The sequence below is a fragment of the Pongo abelii genome, chromosome 7, assembly GCF_028885655.2.
Source record: "Pongo abelii isolate AG06213 chromosome 7, NHGRI_mPonAbe1-v2.0_pri, whole genome shotgun sequence".
Classification (NCBI taxonomy): domain Eukaryota; kingdom Metazoa; phylum Chordata; class Mammalia; order Primates; family Hominidae; genus Pongo; species Pongo abelii.
In genome coordinates this window covers 155,130,235-155,154,387 of record NC_071992.2, presented here as the reverse complement: position 1 = coordinate 155,154,387, position 24,153 = coordinate 155,130,235, and the positions used below count along the sequence as shown (strand labels likewise).

Below are 24,153 nucleotides of genomic sequence, written 5' to 3'. Positions count from 1 at the left end.
AATTTAACATATACGTCAATTAATATATTTATTTATATAAATATGAAATCATAGATAAAATATATATGTTAATTATATTAAATGTCAATGAATTACAATAAATATTCTAATATACTATATTAATATAAATTAAACTTATAGTTCATTGCATCTCTCACAAATATCTGGATTTGTATTTATTGTCAGGTAACAAATTGGAATCATACTTTTTACATCTTGCTTTTCTTCCCTCAACATTGTATCATAAACATAGAACCATTTAAAAAAATATTCACCAAAGGCCTGACTCAAATGACCAGTTAATGGTCTATGGTATGAATGTACCACGATTTACTGACTTGCTTAAAATTATCCATCATGCGCTGCCTCGTTGCCAGGCCTGGCTGTTGTCACTGGAAATACCCGCTTGGTGATGGCGAAGAGGGAAAGGAATCCTTCCCATGGATGAGTGTGCAAAAAACAATAACCCAGCACACAGACCTAGTGCTGGTGGTGTGGGCCGGCCGGCGAGGGTCTCAGGGTGCAGGGGAAGCCAGCGCAGTGGGGTTACAGATCTTTGCTGTTCAGAGTACAGAGGAAGTGAGGGTGTTTCTCATGCATCCTTGAACGCATGTCTATGTCCTTAGGATCTTTTCCTATACAAAGTCCTCTGTCCATGGATGGAGACTGATTGTGCAGCTGCCCTCCAGGCCCTCTGTGGGGTCTGTGAGGACACTGGCTGAGGACTACCCTGTGCTCTGTGCTGTGGCTCCTGGGCTGCTCCCAGGCCCTGCTCCTGCAGGAGCTGGGGAAGCTCAGGCATTCTCTTGGCCGCTGGTGGAAAGCTTCCTAGCAGGGACATTGTAGAACAGGAGGGACAAGTCGTCAGTGTCCCCTGCACTAGCCTTCTGGGACTTTGATTTCCCAGTGGCCCTAACTAATCCTGGCCAGAGTCTGGGTGGCTCTTCCCTCTTCCTTGGTGCCTCACCAGTCCTCAGCTCTAAGGATTTCCTTCAACTCCACCAGACTCCACTTTCTGTGCTCTCTGGGCCAGGGCAGGTCCTGGTTATGTGCTTCTTCTTCCTCTTGCCCAGGCCCTCATATCCCTAAGGAAGGGGTCCTTCGTTTTCTCAGATGTGTTATCCATGCTGCAGAACCAGCGCAACTGCAGATGAGAAAGCATGGAGATAGGGAGCTTAGGTTAGTTGAGGAAGAACTTTCTAGCAATAAGCACAGTCCAGAAAATCAGGTCTAAAGGGACTTTGGCTTCTAAAGAAAAGTCTAGCCACAGTAGGCAACTGTCTTTCAACCTCTTTCTCCCTAACACCCCACTACTGTATCCCTAGTGCCCATCATAATCTGCCTTTTCTTTCTTTCCTCCAGGGCAGGCCTGGCCCTCCTGGTGTGGCAGGACCCCAGGGAGAAAAGGTGAGTGAGCCTGGGGCTGTCGAGGACTCTGTGCCCTGGGCAGGCAGGCACGGGGACTGCCCGCCTTGGCAAATCAGGCTCAGGGAAGGGGCCTGGTTGGCAGCTCTGGGAACAAAGCACACACAAAGTGTGGTGGCTGGGGCATCAGGAACTCACATAAGACATTTCTGGCTCTCATATTGAATTTTTTTTCTACTTTTAGGAATAAACATACATTTGAAAAGCAAAGAAAGTTCTGTTATGTAATATTTAGATGTATTAAAATATTGTGCTACTTACAATGCTTTTTGGAATAAGGAAGGCTATAAATAAATATTTAAAAATCTTACAAAAACTTTTTCCTTTTCTCTTCCTCTTCTTTTCTCCTTCTCTACTACATTTTGCAATTTTTAAAAATCAGAATCAGAATCCTGAAAATGCCCTAGGTATTTAAAAAACAAAATAAGGGTTGTATCTTATTATATTGGTCATCTATTTTAGAATTTCTTCCATGTTTAATGAAGTAAATTTGCTGCTAAGAATTTCTGCATCTCAGATGCAACAGTGGCAGGCAGACATTCTTTGCAAAATATGAAGGGCCTACAAAAATGTCCATGAAAATAGCCTTCCTAAGCATTGAAGGTAACGAAGAAGGAAAAAGAGAAGGTGTGATGTTGTATTCTGGATTGGCATAGGAGGGGTGACGAGACATAGCCTGAGCTCAAGTACAAGAGGATGACATTCTTCCAGGTTCCTAGACAGGACCGTAGGAAGGCATCAGACATTGGGTTGGAGAATAACTGGGGAGAGAGAAGGGACTGAGACAGGAGACATCCAGCTCAGCTCAGACGGCTGAGACCCGATCAGCATCGCTTCTTCTCAGAGCGGCTCACTGCAGAGGTCAGGTGAAGGTCGTTGTCTGACTCAGACTGGTTCCCAACATATGCTCTAAATAAGGGAGAAGGCTGCTCCAACTCCTTATGGAAGCAGACAAGGTATCTGTTATAAATAAATAAATAGCACGGGCTGACACAGACCTCAGCTTAGGATGGGGGCTGGAGAAAGTTGTCTTCCAAACTCGCTCACTCGGGCTTCAGTGCTAGCCGAGTTCATTATTCTCTCTCCTTCTAAGTATTTTTAGAGTTGAGATGTATATTGTTATATTATCCAGGTGTCAGGATTTTAATATATTCTTGCAGTTCCTTGACAGGGGATGCTAAGTCCTAAAATAAGCAGTTTATTTCAGGTCACAAAGAGGGAATGAGCCTTGAAGTCTGGATCTAGGTGATGACTCTATTTCTTGCTGCCGCCTGTGTGTGTGTGTGTGTGTGTGTGTGTGTGTGTGTGTGTGTGTTATAAGTTTCAACCTTCCACCTTATTTAGAGATTTGGTTTTGCCCTTCATATTTGGGAAACTGCTGAGTTATTATTTCTTATTATGATAAATGCAGCAGAAATGGGAGGAGAAGGTCAAGGACCATGGCATGATTTTGGGGTTTTCATTAAAATAATTAAGAAACCAGTGAAGCTCAGATGATATGATGCCTCTCATCTCATTCTGAGATCACATCCTTGAGACAAATCTTAGATGCTACACAATTTGGGATAGTCACTGAAACTGTAGAGACAGTCTTTTTAAACTGCTTCATTTTACAGATAATAGACCGAAGTCTAGAAAATTACAGTTTCTTGCCCAAGCCCCAAAGTGAATCTGATTATTGACCAAGGCCTATCATATTATCTGCCTATCCATTCGATGATTTACTGCAGATCTAAATATCAGGGGATGCATTTTTATGCCCTTTTAATGATTTTACTGGATTGGGTCTATGGTTGCACTAGTTAACTACTGCTGTGTAATAAATCATCCTGAAACTTAGTAGTTGGAAACAATCATGTATGATCTCACACGATTCTGAGGGCAGGAATCTGGGAATGGCATGGCTGGATTGTTCTGCTTCACGATCTCTCCCGAGAGGCAGTCAAGCTGTCAGTGGGGATACATTAATAGTTATCTCAAGGGTCCCCTGGTGCTGGAGAATCTACTTCCAGGCTCACTCATGTCATCACCGGTAGGCCTGAGTTTCTTGATAGCTGTTGGCCAGAGATGTTTACTTCCGTTTTACATGGGCTTCTCCATGGTACTGTGCACAGAAAGGGAAATTGCTCTCCAAAAGTGAGCAGTGACTGGTTCAAGGTTGGGGGAAAGGAGGGAGTCTGAGATGGAAGCCACAGTCATTTTTATCACCGAATCTTGGAAGTCACCTCCCAGCACGTCTGCCGTTGCTGTTAGTCACATAGAGGAACAGGGATGGTGTGGGAAGTCCCCGCACAGGGGTGCGTGCAGGAAGCAGGGACTATGGGGGACCGTCGTGGAGACCGGCCACTACAGTGGCCACAACTGATCTTTACAAAAATGCATCACCCATATCGTGGGAAGAAATTGATTCTAGGAAAGACTTTTGGTCCTATTATGTACTAGACTTCTGACCTTGGACAAGTTACTCAGTGTCTCTGTGCCCCAGTTTCCTCATCTTTAAGACAGGAAAGATAGTATCATAGGGAACGAGAGTGAATCCATGTCCAGTCCTTGGAGAAAAGCCTGGAAGGCAGAGTCTCTCCAATAATTGTTAGCTGTATACACACAGTTGTTAGGCATAGATACTAGGGTCTTAGTTTTCCTACCAAATTTGTTGGAACATTGGCCCTTATATGGTGAGTTGAGAGTAATTAAAACATGTGTTGATTAATTGATTTCATAACTGATGTTGGAAACTCACTTTTTGTTGTGTAATATAATAATATGAGAAATACAACAATGAAACCATCAGAAGTGAATGTGACAGTGACACAAAGTAGTCATAAAAAAGACATGATTTTGAACCTCAAAAGATTCATTATTCAGCCGTTCTCTCTCTCCCTCCACACACACATACACATACACATAGTATAGCTCAGAATGTCTTCTAACAATCCTGTATTACCAAGATATGAATAAGGTTTATGGGAGTCTAGGGGAAATCTAACTCTGTTTGGAGGAGTTGAAGGATGTTCGTGAAGAAGTGACTTGATATCCGTGCTGGGATCTGAGTGTATGGAGATCTTCACGTGTTCATGTCCTGGAAGTGCCTGCAGGGGCTATAGAGTGGTAAATGCAGTGTGTGTGCAAGCACACGTGTGTGAGAATATGTGCTCGTGTGTGTGCACATGTGTGCAGGGGTACTGACAGCATGGAGAGAATAAACCAGAATAGAGAAGCGTTTCTGAGGCAGGACTCAATTTCTATATGTGAAAAACAGGGAGGTACAATAAAGAAAACTGGCACTCAAGGTTTTTGACATAAAACATGATGAATTGGGATTTTTAGAAAAACACTTGATGCTGTGAAAAGCAAGGTGATTTTTCCAGGTCTCGGGCAGGGATGGGAGACAGGGCATTGGAAGATACATTGTGAATGTATCCATTTTGGTCTCAGAGGAAACATTTCCTGTCCATAGAATAGAATCCCCAAGGCAGTGAGGGTGTGTCTTGAGCCATTCACTCTTCCCCCTTAGCCTTAAGACCTAATAGATGACTTCAGCTTTAATTGGTGATTCATTTATTCATTTACCAGCTTCATTAACAACAGCTTTTGAATGTTTCCCATGCTCCCTGAGCTAAGCTCTAGGTAAAAGGAAAAGTTATGTCCATACGTCATGTGTGGAGACATTGGCTATATGTATTTTCCTTGCTTTAGCCATAAGGCACCATAGAAATAACACTAAAGATTTTTCTGTGATCAAAATTGACAAATATGCTTCATTTAGGACCAAGTTGTAGCACACACCCTGGAACATTTGGTCAGGCCACAGCCGTCGTAGCCCAGGGGACCTGGAGGCCAAGGAGGAGGAGGCAGGAGACAAGCCTTGTGTACAAAGTGACTTAATGAAAATGGATGAGAAGCAATGCCACATTTTTAGTTACTTATTTGATAAATACTTATTGAATGCTGACTGTGTGTGGAACCATGAACCTGGCACAAGAGACCTGCCAAAATATATCATCACAGCTCTCACGGTGCAAAGACAGTGGCTGGCGCTCAATGAGGCTGCTCTCAAGCCGCAGAGGCTGGTGAGGGCCATGAGGTGTTCCTGGAACAGGACCCAAATCTAGGCACTAGATTGGATGTGCACAAAATACAAAATAAGACTCCTGCCCGCAAGAGGCCTATGATCTGAGGCAGAGATGAGGATCATACCCTGAACTTTGAGAATATCACAAGGCTCAGGCAAGACGAAGATATGTGTGGTGGTGCACAGGGAAGGGTGTGGTTCCCTGGGCTGGCAAGAATGAGCCTCAGAGGGATGGGGCCACTGCACAAGGTGGGACCAGTAACTATGCTGAAATGTTTGTCATTTCTGTGCAGGGTGACGTGGGACCTGCGGGGCCTCCTGGTGTACCGGGCTTGGTGGTGAGTCAGCAGTGGTTGGAATCATGGATGGAGGCGCTGGTGGGATTGGGTTGTTGGATGAGTCTTCACCTCTAAGAATAAGGCAATGCTCTTCCAAGGACATGGGTTGGATAGAAGGCTTTCAGCGCTAAAAATGGGGCAGAATCAGAAAAGTCAGGAGGCACGGCATGACAGCATGGCCTCTGAATGAATGGCCTTAGTGCAGCTGAGAGAGGTTGACTGTGGTTGGGAAATGCCAGCACCTTTGCTAATGCTTGCTTTGTCTCTCAGGTGCAGCGAGAGGGCTTGAAAGGGGAACAGGTAAGAGGCACACGCGTCCTCTTCTCATGGGGATTTAGGTCACAGCAGAAACAAAAAAGCCACAACCATGATCTCAGGCTGAACTCAGATGGAGCCTTTCAGACTCCAGTTGCCTTTCTGCCAGAAATGCAAATACCCACTCCCGTACCTCTGCTCCCTATTGAGAACTTGGAAAGTAAACTTTGAGTCAGGAAAGGGCCATGGGTGATGGTGGGCCTGATCATATGGGGGAAAAGTCGTGACTAAACATGTGTTTGGCTTGTGTTACCAGGGAGCTCCAGGACCCAGAGGTCACCAAGGTCCCCCCGGTCCTCCAGGAGCTCCGGTAAGTTGTCCCTCTCCTGCGCAGGGTTTGCTCTGCACACTTCTCTTACCAATGGGTTTGGAAGATCATAGTCATTCCCAGTGCTGAGCATGGCATTATCTCATGCGCCTTCACATCACCTGAGTGGGAGGTGCTGTTGTGGTCACATCTCACGTAGGAAAAACTGAGCCTGGAAGAGGTGGGATAACTCTATGCACATCAGGCAGTTGCCATGTGTGGAACGGGATTGAAGTGTGGGCACCCTGCCTTCAGAGCCCCCAGTCCCCAACGGGCCATGATGGGGGTTTCTGGGGATTCAGTTTGATGTTTTATTTTCCTTTCAGATAAAGTAGAATAAAAATATTGGACACTTACATGCCGATTGAATCACTTCCAACGCACTTACTTTTCCCATGTTTCTGGTCAGTTCTGACTTTGCAGTGGCCTGGGACATTTCAGCCTCTGGTTTCTCCCTCTGTTAAGAATTTAATGATATGTAAATCACCAGTTGGGAAGCGGCCATCCAAAGGGCCCTTGTGATCATCTTATGATGTGAGTTCAGATATCGAGAATAATTAGTAAGAATACAGTACCCTCCACAGGGTCCCTGCTTTAAAGTTGCTTCTTCTGGCAATGTGCTGCTATTGCTTTCAAGTTACTGTATTTTATTGAAAGGAATAAAATAACTGACTTATAAATGAACATAGATCAGATTTATTTTAAGCTATTGAGGCCCACTCTTTATGAGGGTATATTTATATGTTTTTCCTGGGGTAAAACTGGAAGAAACTTAAGGGATGTTGAATTCTAGGAAAATTAGAATAATTTTATATCAAAGATTTTGGATCAGAAAATCTAACTTGTGTCTCTGTGACCTCTCCAGGTTCAGTTTCCAGAGCTGCCCACAATTGTTGTAACTGTTGAGAGATTTAAACTAGATAATGCAGAGAATGCAGTGTGTTCCAATATTTACCTTTCTATGCATACATGCGTGTATATTTCAGATCTATTATTGGCAAGTATTGAAGGTCTATAGTATATATGTTTTCTTGTGCAAATATATGCATATTAAGTCTGCAAGGGTGAAGATGTTATTTTTCATCTTTTACCAATGAAAACATTAGTGCGGAGACATTGAGTGGTTTGCACAAAGTCACATAGCTATTGAGAAGCAGAACTGAACTTGAACGTAGATCTGACTGTGCAGCCTCTGCTGTTTTCACCACGGAGTACACAATCCTTCCTCTGAGCTGCGTGAAGGGGAATTACTTTACTTCGTGGCCCCCATTACAGAAGAAGAAGCTAAAGATAGCTAGCTCTGCTTAATCATGAGGCAAACTTCTTGGCCTCTTCCTGAGATGAAAATATATGGGTAGTCCTCACCCTTTACCTAGATTTTGTTACAGTAAATGAGGGAGGGAGAGAAGGAAGAAACCTCAAACGTTTGTGACCACCTACCTCATATCAAGCAAAATACTAAGGCTGAAGATATAGGGATGAAATAACACATGAGGCACCCTCAGAGTCTGAAGAAGCAGCTATGTGAAAAAAGAAATAACTGCAAGTAAACATTTGCAATTTCTAGATGATGAATGGCAATCCCCTGCACATACCATTTCTAGGGTCCATTATACAGGACATGCGGATGGTCTTGAATCTACCTACTTTCAAAATTCAGAATATCTTAGCCTGATGCCCCACAAGGTTCCCCATGGTTCTGAAGATGTCCTCTAGCCTAGATGGAATGGGATTTAGTACGATACATGATGTCAGTGATAAGATTCCCTTCGGAGTGTTCAAAAAGCAAACAGCCCAACTAAAGGCCTTATTAAGAGAAGAACAGTAATGAGAGGCCTAAGACTATAAGATTCTTTAGTCGAGGGCCAATATCTCTCCCGTCTCTCAATCCACAGGGTTTATCACATGGTGGGAACTTAACACACACTTGTAGAGCTAGCCCTGTGGCAGGTGTTCAAGAGGGCCACTAAAGTGAACCTGACTGCAGCGTGAGCTACAGAAATAGGGTTATGGAAGGTACTTGGGATTAGGAACCAGAGCACCTGATTTCATGGCCCAATTTGTCCACCAAGTAATTTTGTGGCTTTGGTGACATTGCTTAATCTCCGATCCTCATTCGATTCACCCCTAACTTGGAAATCTACCGCAGCAGCATCTTCTCCTATGTAAACATACTATGAGGTTAAATGAGCTGCTCTCTGAGGCAGAGCACCATGGAGCCTGACTGAGCCCAATGCTGATATCAACTGTCACTTCTCTCTGCTTTTGAATCCCCGGCAGCACCTAGCTCGGGGCCTTCTGCAGAGCAGTTACTTTCTAAATATTCATTGGGTTGAATTGAATTGAGAAGCTGGCTTCAGTGACTTCTGTCGAGAATGGAAAATTTTGAGTTTGTATTCAGCAATCCCAGAGAGAGGAAAATATATCCCATTCTCGAAATGGAAACAGTGATCAGCATTCTGCATCCAAACGCTGGCATCTTTCATCCTTTCCCCAAGATGAAACAGGCTTTGATAGTTTTACCAATGTCTGGTGGAGTCACTAAAGGGCCAGAGATGTAGATCAATGCCAGCCATTTCTTGACGCTTAAAAAACTCATGCCTTTAGGGCCTTCTCTTTCTGTGTGTCCTGAGCTCAACAGAATCTCCTTGTAGGAAGAGAGATCCACACCTTTAATTACTGCAGTTTGTCCATTGATTTATTCATTTACATGGAGTTATTAAGAAAAAAGGACCTTTGACGTAAATGCAGCTTGGTCACGTACAGCTACGCAAAATTTAGCAGCAGTAGCTATTAGTATGATAATTATGAAAATAATATTAATTGAAGATGGGGAAATTGAAGTACAGAGAGGGCACTTCTGGCTAAATTCACCCAGAAGTGGTGATAGAGTCAGCTTAAGCTTAGGGTTTCAGTTTCCCAGTCACATGGTATGCCTCATTCTGTGGTATAAATCAGGGTGCTGTCAGGGGGCCTGGGTGCTGTGCCCCAGCTTTAGAACCCATTTATAACTGCTCAGTAGGTGGTTGTATCATCCCCGCTTCAGAGATGAGATAACAGAGTTTTAACGGCACCAAGTGACTTGCCTGAGCTCATGAGGCAGAATCGAGGCAGGACGAGGGGGAAGGATTCGAATGAGGTCAGTATGACCCCTCCCTGCACCAATGTTCCTTGGTTAATTGATATTGATCTTTCCTAGGCAGTTTCATTCATTTGTCCAGACTATCATGTTTTGCATATCACTGTTGCCTGAGAATCAGATAGTCTATGCCAGTTCTTTCTGAGCCAGCAGGCTGCAGGGAAAGGGCACTGGGCTTAGAATCAAAGACACTTAGGTTCCAGACAATTCGCTTCTGTGTGCTTTGTGCAAACCACTAAAGCAAGCTGTTGGATGCTTACAGTACTCAGTATAAAGTATCAGCTAGGTTTCTTACATCCTGACTGTTCAACATACTTAATCAGATCTGATAGATGTGCATGTTTTAAAGTGTTATAGGTTTGAGAGAATGGGACCTCCGAATTTCCCCATCAGAACGGGATGGTATTACACTATTCAATGAGGGTGAGATTCTAAAGCCTAAGCTATGCCATTGAGCCCTGCATTTACCATTATGTTTCTCTCTCTTTTTCCTTTTTCTCCCTCCCAAAGGGTCCAATAGGCCCAGAAGGCAGGGATGGACCTCCTGGTTTGCAAGGTCTCCGAGTAAGTAAACTCTCTTTTCTTTGTGATTCCTCAGCTCACCCACACTGGTCCCTATTTTACAATGCCATGCAGAGAAGATAGACAGTGTCAGTTTCAGGGGCTTGAAATGAATATTGGAAGTAGAATGAAGGGTTGGATTCAGTTCATCAAACATGGTTGAGGTTCTGCTATGTGTTCTGCCTTGAGTTGGGCTTCAGGGACATGGAGATCAGTCTGTTGACTGCCAGGAGTCATATATAGAGAGACATGAATCCATTGGGTGATCACAGTCCCACAGTGGGGAAGCCCAGTGCTGAGGGTATACAGAGAAGAGGCAACTGACCCAGCCTGGGGGTCTTCTTGAAGGAGATGATATTTGAGCTAAGTTGTGAGAAAAAATAGGGGTGAAATTACATAGCTGTGCATCTAATATATCCATGCCATTATTGAATATGATATCTCATGGTATTTAATTAATTTAATTAAGCACCTGTTTTCCTATCTAGATTGTGCACACCATAAGGGTGTAATTCACCAGTAAGTTCAGCTCTTGAAACAATGCTGTACTTTCTAAGGAGGGTTGCAGAAGCATGCTTGGGTTGTACCCCATCCCCTCCGATGCTCCCACAGCAAACTGGACTGAAAGCCAGACTCAACTCTGTGTCCCCAGTTCCTACCAAGGTACCTGGCACAGGGCAGGAAGTCAACTCACATTTGTTGAACTGTAACCCTTAAGCTTGTACCACCTTTTACTATTTCACATGGTTAACAATCTGAGGGCCACAGGCATCCACAGATGGGGCAAGTAGCTCCAGGGACCAGTGGGCTTCCTGCCTCTGGAGGTTTAAACCACTGATGGGTGGGTGGGAATGGAGTCCTGGCATCTGGGAGAGGCAGCCCTCATTCCACATATGGCCTCTCTTAGCCTGGACAATCTGTAGCTCAGTGACGTGGATGGTGCCATATATTTTGCTGTGGATTGACTTCGTCTAAGGGAGTTGCCTCCCCATCACACTTCACATCCTCAGTTCTGAAAGGGGGTGGCCTGCTCTTCTCATTCAGCGCTGACTCCAACCTGTGCTTACCCACTGGTTAACTTCAATCTTTGATTTTCAAAGAACTGTGCCTCCTATAACCCTTTTGAATTCTCGAGATTCTACAAATAATTTATTTTAAGGCTAGGCGTGATGGGGAAAGGCATCAGGAAGGTGCATTGGGTGAGAGAGATTGTATTAGTCTGTTCTCATGCTGCTGATAAACACATACCCGAGACTGGGCAATTTACAAAAGAAAGAGGTTTAATGGACTTACAGTTCCACGTGGCTGGGGAGGTCCCACAATCATGGCAGAAGGCAAGGAGGAGCAAGTTACATCTTACATGGGTGGCAGCAGGCAAAGAGAGAGCTTGTGTAGGGAAACTCCTGTTTTTAAAACCATCAGCTCTTCTGAGGCTCATTTACTATCATGAGAACAGCATGGGAAAAACCTTCCCCGATAATTCAATCACCTCCCACCGGGTTCCTCCCACAGTGTGTGGGAACTGTGGGAGTTACAATTCAAGACAAGATTTGGGTGGGGACACAGCCAAACTGTATCAGATTCACTCGCCCCCACTTCCCATTCAGCATCCCCAGCCCTGGCTCAGTTTCCCTGTCAGTCAAGTGAGGCAGTCAGATGGGTCAAAGCCAGGTATCTCCCTCCTCTGTAGAGTGGAAGAATCCTGGACTTCAGAACAAGATGCACCTGGGATTGAAGTGCTGATCCACTTCTCAGCAGCTGTGTGACCCTTGCAAATTACCTGGTCTCTCCAGGCCGGTTTACTTCTTGCTACAGTGGGGAAGGCATCACCATCAGCTGTGTTGTTAGGAGAAAAAGTGCTCAGTAAGGGACTTGGCCCTGGTTGGGCAGCATGATGTGACAGCTGACATGGCTGTCATTCTCTCAACATGCTCCTGCACATGCTCCTGCACAGTCTTAAGAGAAAACAACAATCTTTGTACATTTGTGTAATTAATGTTTACGTGAAGCTTTTTTCAATTTGCATTGAACTTGGGCAATTGTTGTTTTTCCAAAGTAGAGTTAGATGATGAGTGGAACTGTTTATATAAAGATGACTGTGAAGGTTTTTAAAATCTACATCTTTATCTAATTTACTCTTACTAAGGCAAGGAGGGAACATCTTGCCTAGAGCTCACTCATCAGGCTCATACCTTCTGTGTTAGTTCATTTTCATGCTGCTGATAAAGACATACTCAATTCTGTAATTTATAAAGGAAAAGAGGTTTAATGGACTCACAGTTCCATGGGGCTGGGGAGGCCTCACAATTATGGCCGAAGGTGAATGGACTCACAGTTTTATGTGTCTGGGGATGTCTCACAATCATGGTAGAAGGTGAAAGACATGCCTTACATGGCAGCAGGCAAGGAGAGAATGAGAACAAAGTGAAAGGGGTTTCCCTTGTAAAACCATGAAATCTTGTGAGACTTATTCACTACCATGAGAATAGTATGGGGGAAACTGCCCCCATGATTCAATGATCTCCCACCAGGTCCCTCTCACAACACGTGGGAATTATGGGAGTCAAGATGAGATTTGGGTGAGGACACAGCCAAACCATATCACCTTCTTAGAATACAACTTCTTTAAACCTGCTGGATGTGCTTCCCAGGGTGACTGCTGTCATCTTCAGAAACACTTTTTACCCTTCTGAGCAATACCAGCCACTCATGCAATGGTGCTTGGCCTGATCTGAGCTTAACATAACCCACAGGCCTTGGAAATTGGGCAATGCACTGAGTCTGGAGATTTGAGGAATAAAACAAGGAGATCCAGAGAAGCAAACAGGGTGAGGATTGGGGTGCAGTGATGATGGGCACGGGTAGGATATGGTGTTTATTGAGCTCCAATTACATGGCAGCTCCCATAACAGCCCTGCCATCCCCATTTCTGCAGATGAAGGACAGGCTCTGATACAGCACAGCCACCAGTGGCCCCTCAGGGAGTTGCACGTGGGGCTGTGTGTCCCCAAAGTCTGACTTCTCATTTTCTCCCTTCTTTCTTTCTGTGTGTCAGTCTGTCAGAAAGCTCATGTTGAGTTCTTGTGATGCACAGACACTCTGCTAAATGCTTTGGGATTTTCTGAAAACATTAAGGTCTCAGCTACCAGGAGCTCACAGGTCGGCTAAGGAGCTCAGTGCGTATAAACAGATGACCTCAATGGAGACTGAGGAAGACTACAGATGTTCAGAGGATACAGGGAGATCTCAGCTTGAGGGAGGCCACTGAGAGGAGCAGGGGGGCTGGAAACAGGCACATCCAAGGGAAAAGGTGATGTTTGAGGTGGCCTTGCAGGAGTGGGTGAGTTTTCCATGGGAGTCAATGGGAGCATTGAAATCAGTGTTTTGGATATGGGAAGTGCCCCCTTGAGAAGGCATCCTGCCTCTGCACAATTGCTTGTGCCCATCAGCTTCGACCTGGACTTCTTCCTCTTCAGTTTGGAAACTCATTGGTATAATTAAAATAGCTGCAGACATGGCTTCTAGTTCAGGCTCTGCTGGCATCATACTAGGGACTCTCAACCAGTCTCTCTTTTCTTCCTCTTGTGTTCCCTTTTCCAATTTTTTTTTCCTATTTTTCTTTTGCTTGCTTTTATTCCCTCCTGCCCCTTTTCTTCTCACCTTTCCTTCCACAAATTCATCCATTCAACAAACATTTCTTCTTCTGTATCTACTGGGTACCAGGCATTGTTGCAGGCAAGTGAGTAGTTCAGGAAGAAGGAAGCTCCTGCCCTCATGCTGTTTATATTCTGGCAGGCAGGGGGAAAGAGATGAAATAGCACGTAAGCAGGTGATGCAGGAAGGCCCCATGAAGACAATTTTCCTTGAACAGGCTCTCCGGAGGTGAGGACATTGGCTAAACTGATAGCTGGGGACCAAACGGATAGCTGACAGGCAGAGGTCCTGGGGCAGGCACAGGTGTGGAGTGTTGGAGCCCAGAGGTCCATGTGGCTGGACCCAGCAAGGGGCCTGGCAGGAGATGAGCTTCATTTCAGGCCTTGTGGGTCATTATAAGGACTTTGGCTTTTACTGCGAGTAACCAATGGAGCTTTTACATGTTTTCAAAAAATGTTTTATGATGAAAAACAAGTTTGTGATGAAAAAAATGTTTTATGATGAAATGTTTTATGATGTTTTACGATGAATGATCATACACGAAAGTAGAAAGGACAGTAAAATGAACATTAATATACCCTAAATGCACTCAACATTTATAAGTTATTGAAAAACTTCTTTTCTATATACCAACACTCCTACCCACCACTGAATTCACTGAAAGCAAGTCCTAAAATCATCACATCATGTTGTTTCTAAATATTTCAGTATGCTGTCTCCAAAAGAGAAGGAATTTTAAGAGACACAAAACCATAATACCATTATTTTACCTAAATCTATGAACACTGCTTCTTGAAGCTGCATCAAATAATTTCATGTTCCAGATGGGTCTATCTCATACATTTCTGGTTGTGGTTGCTCATTCTGGGGTTTCGAGGGTCGCAGTGGCAGGGCCCGGGTTGCACCCTGAACACATTCATGTGTCTTATTGCGTTGAGAACAGACTGCAGGAAGGAGGCCAGTTAGAAGGCTCCCACGGTGATCCACTGAGAAAGGGCAGGGGCTGAGCAGAGCACAGGGCTTCTGAGCACACATCCTGGTTCAGGTCAGATGCCAGGTGGAGGGCATGCTGAGGAAAGGGCAGAAGTCATGCTCTGAAAGGCCCAGCGTCTAGCAGAGGAGAGTGAACTAAGAGTGACAAGGCAGGATGGTGGCAGCATTAGCACAGGGTGCAGAGCAACACAGAGGACGGCTCCCTGCTTGTCTTGCTTCCTCTAGTGAATCAAGGAAGATGAGCAAGTGGGTTTTGGGGGGGCCCATGGCCTTTCAGTCATCAAAGGTGATTCCCTGATTCAGGTTGTGTTCTGTCCTTTGGATATTGCTAGCTCAGCGCCTGCATATGGAGGAAAAGGGAGTAGAAACAAATTGTAATGTTGTGGGCTTGGAAGCAGCTTCCTGTTCAGTCGCTCTCTAGCTGAGTCAGGAAAATGCGAGACAAAATGACTTATTCAAAAAATTATCTCTCTCCTTTCCTTGCCATGACCTGTCATTTCCTCCTCATCAACTTCAATTGAAACATCACTCAGAAGAGCTCCTGGGCATCACTGCACATGCTCAGGCTGTGCAAGGGAAGAGACGAGGCTGACGGCTGACAGCAGGCTGGAACCTGGGCATGGAGAGACAGACACTAAACACGGGTTGGGGGGGCAACAGAACCCAGGCCCTTTATTTTAGAGATTAGCAACAGGCAGACAGGATAATCCTCGGCAAAGTAAATGCATTCATTTTGGACAAAGCTGGTATTTTTCCACATTGACATGGTAAAAGGGAGAATTGAGAGCGAGGTACGCTCCACGCCGTCCCTGGAGCTGCAGGAGACGCCCGCCCACCTGCCCGCCTGCCTGCCTGCTGGCTGGAGGGCGGTAGCAGTCACCAGGCGGAGAGATAGAGAAGGACTGCATTTCTCTTTCCAAGGCTTTAATTTCCTGCCTGTTGTCTGAGCTCGGCATTAAGGAGGTTGATCAGGGAGCACTGTCACCTAGTTGAAATGAGAGATGCTGCAGTTGCATCTGAATCCTGAATGTTTTGGCGGAAGAACCAGCCTGGCTCAAGGCCACTGCAGTGGTGGCACCTTTCAGAGCTTCCAGGAGGCTCACTTTTCCAATAAAAAAATTGTCATGCCCAAATCATCCACCTCAAAATGGCTGTCACTGTTATTCTCGCACCATCCCATTTTAATTTTCTGCAGATGTATCTGATATTTTTCTTATTTGGGAATTTGTTTTTGTTTTCTTTAATAGAATGTAAGACTATGAGAGGAAGGACTTTTTCTTATTTATTTTTATAACCACAGTAATAAGAAGTGTCCCTCACACCTGTAAAACATACGTATTTTATAGACACATAACATAGTTATAAATACAATAGGAATATGCCTATAAAATATGCATAAATAGATAATGGCATTAATTAAATATGTAATAGCATTAATATAATCTCCTACAGTTAAGGAACATAAGTGAATGATTAGAAGAGGACAAGCTTCAGAACTGGGTGCCTGGTCACCTGGGTTCTCACCTTCCACGGGGGATGCCTCATTTTGGAGAAGAGAATGTGGTCCCTTCTTACGCCTTGCCTTGCTCTGTAGCACTGAGTCTCAGCTGAAATCGCCTAGACATCATCTTTCATCTTCTCTGGAAGATTTAAAAAAAAAAAGAAAAATTGGTAAAAAAGATTGTATATTGTGACACATTTCAACAAAATGTAAAATTTGGAATGTCTATAGAAGCATTGTGGCAGCAGGGATCTTTGAGACTCATAGTGAGAAATATATCCAGAAACGTGAATGACCTTCTCAAGGTCACTTAGATCTTGGTCATTGCTCTTCCTACAGCGGGTGACAACCTCTTTGGTTCGTCTGATCATTTTCTCAGTATCTTCTGGTTTCTCTTCCCTCTCATCAATAGATGAGGACTGGAGAGGTGATCCTATCCAACAAGATGTCCCCTCTTACAAAGATGGCGGTGCTCCCTACCCATCTCACGGTGTTCTTGACTGTCATTTACTTTAAGAACACGTTTTAAAAATGGAATCTCTCTTTATAGGTGTATAGCTAAGAGAAGGGAGAAAGGAAATAACATTGATTGAACAGTCATTGCATAGCAGGCACTTCCCTAGGGAACTGTTTGCACCCATGATTCTCATTTAATTCCCTCAAGGATTCTCTGAGGTATGGCGGTTTTAATCCCATTCTACTAATTAGGATTCTAAGACTTAAAGGTATACATCAAATTACTGAGTGTCACCCAGGCTGTAGGTATTGAGGGTACTTATACCTGGGGCATGAGATCTGCCTGGCTCTGAATTCTCCTCCCTCTTTGCTTCAATATTGTGAGTATGAGTGTGTGTGTTGTGTGTGTGTGTGTGTATCCATGTGCATATCAGAATTCTAACATGGAAGTTAACTGTCCTTGCTGTGCATGCTTTGAATAGATCTAGGACCCTCAATACCTGACCATGCCTGTCCGATAGGATGCACTGGGCACACATCAGCTTAATCCCTGGCTTTCACTTGGAACCAAGGGTCTCATTATTGTTGAAGGTTATCTGGCCCACCAGCTCTGCTTTCTAGTAGATTTGAGGAAGGAAACATGGCCAGTCTTTTTTTGCAGTGGCAGCCTAGGTTGAATTCGTTTTCCTTTTTCATTCTAAAATCTTTTTCCTGCCTTTTCCTGCTCTACCAGGTGGTAACAGTGTTGTTTGGATCCTAGGCTACTGTTTGATTCATTTCATGGCATGAAGCCAGGGTTTATATGAGGACACCCTAGGTTTTCCCTGCACACCTGGTTTCAGCTCTAACCAGTAGAAAATAATCATGTTTGACATTCTGAGGCCTGGAGAACAGGAACTGAGCAGAAGACCATACGGCACATATTAGAATCAGTTGCACAAGCAATCCTTTTATCTGTTAATGGCCCCTCAGATGACTGTGTTAAGTCATCCTGGCTGGGAGAGAATTGCTGTTCTGAATTTAGAGGCTTCCTTCCTCTCCATGGGCAGACGGGCAACCTTGGAAATACCAGTCCCGCTCAGCATCTTGGCATTCAGAATGGCTTGAAAAATCTGCCCTCTTGATAAATTACAAACACTTAATCCAGATATTGTGCTGGGTAGCAATTTAAAAGAGAAAAAAAGAAAAATGACAAGAAACAGGCCTATTGTTAGTAAAACAGCTCTTTATTGCTACAAAATTTATTTTTTCTAGCACTTCTCAAATCTCTGAAACCAGTTATGGGACAAAACTGCAGAGGTTACATAGCCGCTGCTACATCTACCTTTACTAGAGTTGCCACTATCACCACTGCCACCAATAATGTTAGCATCATCACCATCACCATCACCACAATCACCACCATCACCATCACCATCATTACCACCAAAACCATCAACTCCACCATCACCATTATGATCACTACCACCATCACCATCAACTCCACCATCACAATCACTACTACCATCATCATCAACTTTACCATCACCATCAACTCCACCATCATCATCACAATCACTACCACCATCACCATCAACTCCACCATCACAATCACTACTACCATCATCATCAACTCTACCATCATAATCAACTCTACCATCATCATCACCATCAACTCCACCATCACCATCACAATCACTACCACCATCACCATCAACTCCACCATCACCATCACAATCACTACCACCATCACCCTCATCAACTCCACCATCACCATCACCATCAACTCCACCATCATCATCACAATCACTACCACCATCACCCTCATCAACTCCACCATCGCTGTCACCATCAACTCCACCATCATCATCACAATCACTACCACCATCACCATCAACTCCACCATTACAATCACTACTACCATCATCATCAACTTTACCATCACCATCACCATCAACTCCACCATCACCATCACAATCACTACCACCATCACCATCAACTCCACCACCACCATCACTACTATCGTCACCGTCATCACCATCATCACCATCACCATCAACTCCACCATCACCATCACAATCACTACTACCATCATCAACTTTACCATCACCATCACCATCAACTCCACCATCATCACAATCACTACCACCATCACCATCAACTCCACCATCATCACAATCACTACCACCATCACCATCAACTCCACCATCACCATCACCATGGCTACTATCATCACCATCACCACCATCATCACCATCACCATCAACTCCACCATCACCACCATCATCACCATCACCATCAACTCCACCATCACCATCACCATGGCTACTATCATCACCATCACCACCATCATCACCATCACCATCAACTCCACCATCACCATCATCATCAACTCTACCATCACCATCACCATCACTACTATCATCACCATCACCGCCATCATCACCATCACCATCAACTCCACCATCACCATCACTATCATCACCATCACCACCATCATCACCATCACCATCAACTCCATCACCACCATAACCATTAATGCCATCATCATCAATGCCACCACAAGACCCCATCACCGCCACCACCACCATTATTATCATCAAAATCACCAGCTGCTACCATTGTCATCACCATAACCACTATTATGAAGTACTTTGTGGGCGTCATCCAATTTAAACTCTGTGGCACTGCTAGGAGGTTGAATTTTGAAACCAGATCTGTTTGACACACAGTCTATCACCCACTACAAGAACACAAAGGAGCCAGAATATGACTCTCACTATTTCATCTTCCTCATAGTCATTATCATCTTCCTTCTCATTCTCATCGCTGTCTGTTACAGTTGAGGGATGCTTTATTGTGTTTTATAAATAACTTCCTCAAATATTAAATCATTTCTTCTCCTATTATCTTTTGAAATAATTATCATGATTATAATCTTCCATGTGGGAAAACAAAGACTCAGCAAGTTAAATGGCTTATCCTTCCAATGTACCTTAGATTTAGACTTCTTTTCCTTACAATATCATAGAGGAAAGGGGTTGGAGAAAGAACACAGAGAATTCCTTTGATTCTACTCACTTGGAGCTTTGTACCCCACCCCTAGCAATTCTAACTTGTTAGCTCTTGGGTGGCCTCAGGAAATCCATGACTCAAGTATTTATTTCTCATCATTTGAGCTGTTATTTGTCATTTCTGCTCAAGCTTCATGGAAGAGGTGGCACTGAACTGGGATGTGATTTTGATGGGCTGAGATGTGAAGGGAGGATTACAGACAGAGGGAGCAGCATGGCAACGTCTCAGGCATCAGAAGTCCTAAGTGGATATTTGGGCTGAGCTAAGCAGTCCATTTGGGCTCTTGCTTAGGAGATGATGGTGTGAACCCTGGACACCAAACTGAAAATGTAGGTTAGAATCCCAGGAATCTCCAAATCAAACAGCTCAGATGCCTGCAGAGGTTGGCCCAGGAGGGCCTGAAGGAAGAGACTGGGCCTGGGAACAGGGTGGGTTCCTGTGGCTGTGGCTACAGGAAGGAAGGCCACCTTTGAGAGGCACTGGAATGGTCCATGATGTTGGGGGTGCGGAAGGTACAGATGCCAGAGAGATGTTACCCTGAGGCTTCTCTGGATGATGCCCCTTCATGGATGACCCATGAAAGATCTGCTCTGACACTTTTCTTTCTCTGGCCTCTTGCCACCTTTTTGGTTTCTTTCTCCTTGCTGAAAACCTAATGCTTATGAAGTCTGCTTCCATAGATGTGTTTCTTTGCATTTCTCTCATCTACCATGCGCCTCCTACTTGCCCATACGTCTGCTCTTCCAGATCAATTGATTCAACTTCCTGGCACAGGAACACCTCCTGAATTCATGCCTTTTACAAATCCTGTTGTCAACTTAGGTGTTCACCTTCCTGAGCATGAGTCACGTTGTTACATAAGATCCTGGGGTCAGCTGAGGAAGCGGAGAGCTGCTGAGACCTTGCTGCATCCCCAAATGGTGATCGTGTCACCCTGGAGAGAGAACTGATGCTTCATCCCCCGACCACATCGGCATCTTAATGAGTCATTCTGCTCAGTCATGGCCCAGACCTCTGCATCTCTTCTCTCTCATCCTTTCTTACCAACCATTAGATATTCCAATCTCTCCTTTCAGTCTTTCCTCTCAACACAGTTACATTGCTGGCTTGGATTCTAACTTCCGATGATTATTCACCAGGTCCTCCCACTGACCTTGAGGGAAAATGGTTTATTCATCTTGTAAATAACCGGTGACTCTCTATAGAATCCCCTGGAAGCAATTGGAGAGGGTGTCTGTCTAGATAGAAAATGGAAGGTGTCTGGTTTCCTTTCCCTGAGGAAGGGGAGCTGGCAACTCTTAGCTGTCTTATGATCAGCTTCCCGATGTCTGCATTAATCAGAGCTGGATCAGATGGATGGAGAAACCCAGTGCCTCCAAGGCTTGGCTGTCTTCTGAAGGTATCTGTGACCACATCTTGAATTCTACCTGGCAAGTATCAAGAAACTCATTGTGACCCAGACATTATCGTGCCCTCCAGCCTGATGGGTTCACAGCTCAAAGGTGTGGATCCAGGGGCTTCTAAACCAGGCTCACTCACTCTCTCTGCTAGTCAACAAATCTCCAAGTTGTATCTTCCCTTCCTCCCTGATATCACTTTTCTCTAACTTTTCACTGCTATCCTCAGTGCCACCGTCATGGCTTGGGACTGCATAGTTCTCAAAGGGATGATTTATTCAGCCCACAAATGTCTATTGAATGTCCACTGTGTGGCAGGCACTGTCCTGAGCCTACAATGTATAGCATCAAACAAAACCAGAGCCCAACTCCACTTTCCGGTGGCTTGTGTCCCAGTAGGGGTAGACACACAATAAATAAGCACAAACGCCTATGGTGCAACAGTTAGGATCCACACTAAGGAAATTATGGCAGCGCGAGAAGACACAATGGGACAGAGGGAGTGCTATTCTGGTGAGGCTGGCCGAAGAAGACATTCAGTTAAAGGAGCATTTCAGCAGAAACTAAATTGAATTGAAAAATTGATCTATGTGGATACCTGGGGAACAAACCCAGTCAGAAGGAAATGCCAGTGGACAGACCTTCAGTTTGGAATGCATTTGGTGGATTCAAGGTGGAGGTGGGAGGCCAGTGTGGCTGGAGGTGGAAAAAAGTACATGGAAATGAGAAGAGGGTTGGAGGAAATGAGATCATGGAGGGCAGGCTGGAGGTCATTAAAGTTCTGCTCTAAGTGAGCTGAGAGGCATTGTAGTGTTTTGAGCAGAGGAGATGATGTGACATGATTTATGTTTTAATGATATCATCCTTGCTGCTTTGAGGGGAAAGGTGCAATGGCCAAGTGTGTTAAGGGAGGCACTGTTTAGAAGGCTACTGCAGTGGTTCTGGGGAGAGAAAATGGTGGGCTGGCCCAAGGCAACGTTATGGGTTATGCTGGGCAGTGAGAGAAGCAGCTTGAACAGCCTTAATCCGTCCTCCCTGTTGCTCCCAGGGTGTGCTTGAGTTGGGGGTTCTGGGACAGTGGAGACAAGCAAGAGTCATCAAGGGGCAGAGAGAAGAGGGCCAGAGTTGCTGAATGAGAGGAGAGGATGATATCAAGTTTTACAGTCTCACAGATACACTTAGAGTTATTTTGTAGAAAGCATCCCTTTTAATTCTTCAGAGCCCCGAGAAGCCAGCAATATTGGCACAGGCTTCAAGTCTGCATAGAACACTTAAGAGTTATTTTGTAGAAAGCATCCCTTTTAATTCTTCAGAGCCCTGAGAAGCCAGCAATACTGGCGCAGGCTTCAAGTCTGCATAGAACTGGGTGTGATCTGAACTCTGCCCCTTACTAGCTGTGCAACAAGAGAGACATGAGCTCTGAGCCTCGATTTGCACACTCATCAATGGGATGAGAACATTGGCGTTCCAGGGTCCTCTTGCAGAGTAAATTAAGAAAGGATCATGTGGGAAGAACTAGAAAGAGAGTTTGCCGTGAAATAGACACTCAAAAAAATGTAGATCTTATCAAGGTCTTACTTTACTTTCAATTCCTGATTGCAGTGCTTTTATTTAATCAAGAAAACCACCAGGACAATGCCAAAAAGGGCTGTATTCTGTTCTTCAGATAACCTCTGTTATACAATATATGTCATTACCACACTGTGTAAATTAAACTAACCAACACACACCTTACCCCTATTTAAGGAGATGGCCTCAGGTCACCCCACAACATCACCCTGCTGGATACTGAACATGTATGCACTGAAGCATGGATTCCCACAGCAGAAGAGCAGAAACACCTTAAGTAACCTACCTAGCCACAAGGAGGAGGTTGTTTCAATGCATCATGCCTCATTTGCACAGGGAAAACCATGCACCTGTATAAAGGATACCAGCAACTCTCCATGTGATATGGGATGTGGCTTAGATAAATTAAATGGAAACAAAGAAACAAAGTTTAACAGATTGAATGGCATGCTGAAGTCTGTGAAGAAACGGGGGACAGGGGGAGTGTGTGTGTTTGTGTGTGTGCATGCGTAAGGCTTACCAATGCATAAAATCTCTCTGGGAAAATTAACCAACATCTAGTAAGATTAGTTGTTTCCAAGGAAAGGAACTGAGCGGCTGAGACTGGGATTAAAAGGAGACTTTTCTTGGGTATACCTTTCTGTACCTTTTGAATATGGGGCCGTGTGTTACCAAACACATTTAAGTTACAGAGCTGGGATCCAAAGCCTTACTCCTGACCTCAGAAAAAGCCTGAGTCCTTTTTCTGATCCCACATTGTTCCTCTGTGGGGCACTCCTGAGGGACAATTGTTAATCTGGGAGGTTGAGAGTAATAAAGACCCAAATGTCCACCAAGACTCATTATTAAACCAGCTCTGGTTGACGATTGCCTGCTTGTTAATTTTAGCTTCTTCTTTTACACTCAGGGGAAGAAAGGTGACGTGGGACCACCTGGAATCCCTGGATTGCTGGGGCTGCAGGTAACTACCTTTTACATTCTCTTCCATAGCAACGCTGCTTTTCTCTGATTAAATAAATGACCAGGCAGCAGCTCTCAGGTGGGCAGCCAGAATCCTGCTGGTCACCTCATCAAACTATTAAAAAGAACGGCCAGTGGGTCATGTGTCCTCCTTCCCTCCTCCTCTGCTGTCCTGTGTGGGAGCTGAATGACCATTGTTGGCTATCCTGAAGGAATTTCCATCTGGAGGAGGCAGATGGGAGTGACAAAAGTGATGAGCAGTCCTAGGAGAAAGGGAAGTACTGGCAGGCGAAGGGGGACCCCAGGATGAGGTGGTGGGGAAATCAGCCTTGAGGAGGCTTGTCTCCCCTTGGCAGACAAGGCAGTGCCAGCCAGGCAGGAATGAGCGGAGGGAGGGCCTTACCTGGGGCAC

The 24,153-nt window shown here is 44.7% G+C and overlaps 1 protein-coding gene across 4 annotated transcripts in view; it reads left to right on the top strand.

Moving 5' to 3' along the window:
* COL22A1 (collagen type XXII alpha 1 chain) overlaps nt 1-24,153 on the top strand; it is a 337,498-nt gene that overhangs the window by 155,832 nt on the left and 157,513 nt on the right. For all 4 annotated transcript variants that reach the window (XM_063726825.1, XM_054518874.2, XM_054518873.2 and 1 more), the window contains 6 exons: nt 1,363-1,407; nt 5,791-5,835; nt 6,106-6,135; nt 6,407-6,460; nt 10,107-10,160; nt 23,689-23,742. In XM_063726825.1, the coding sequence (XP_063582895.1) occupies nt 1,363-1,407; nt 5,791-5,835; nt 6,106-6,135; nt 6,407-6,460; nt 10,107-10,160; nt 23,689-23,742 (282 nt within the window). The remainder of the gene's footprint in view (nt 1-1,362; nt 1,408-5,790; nt 5,836-6,105; nt 6,136-6,406; nt 6,461-10,106; nt 10,161-23,688; nt 23,743-24,153) is intronic.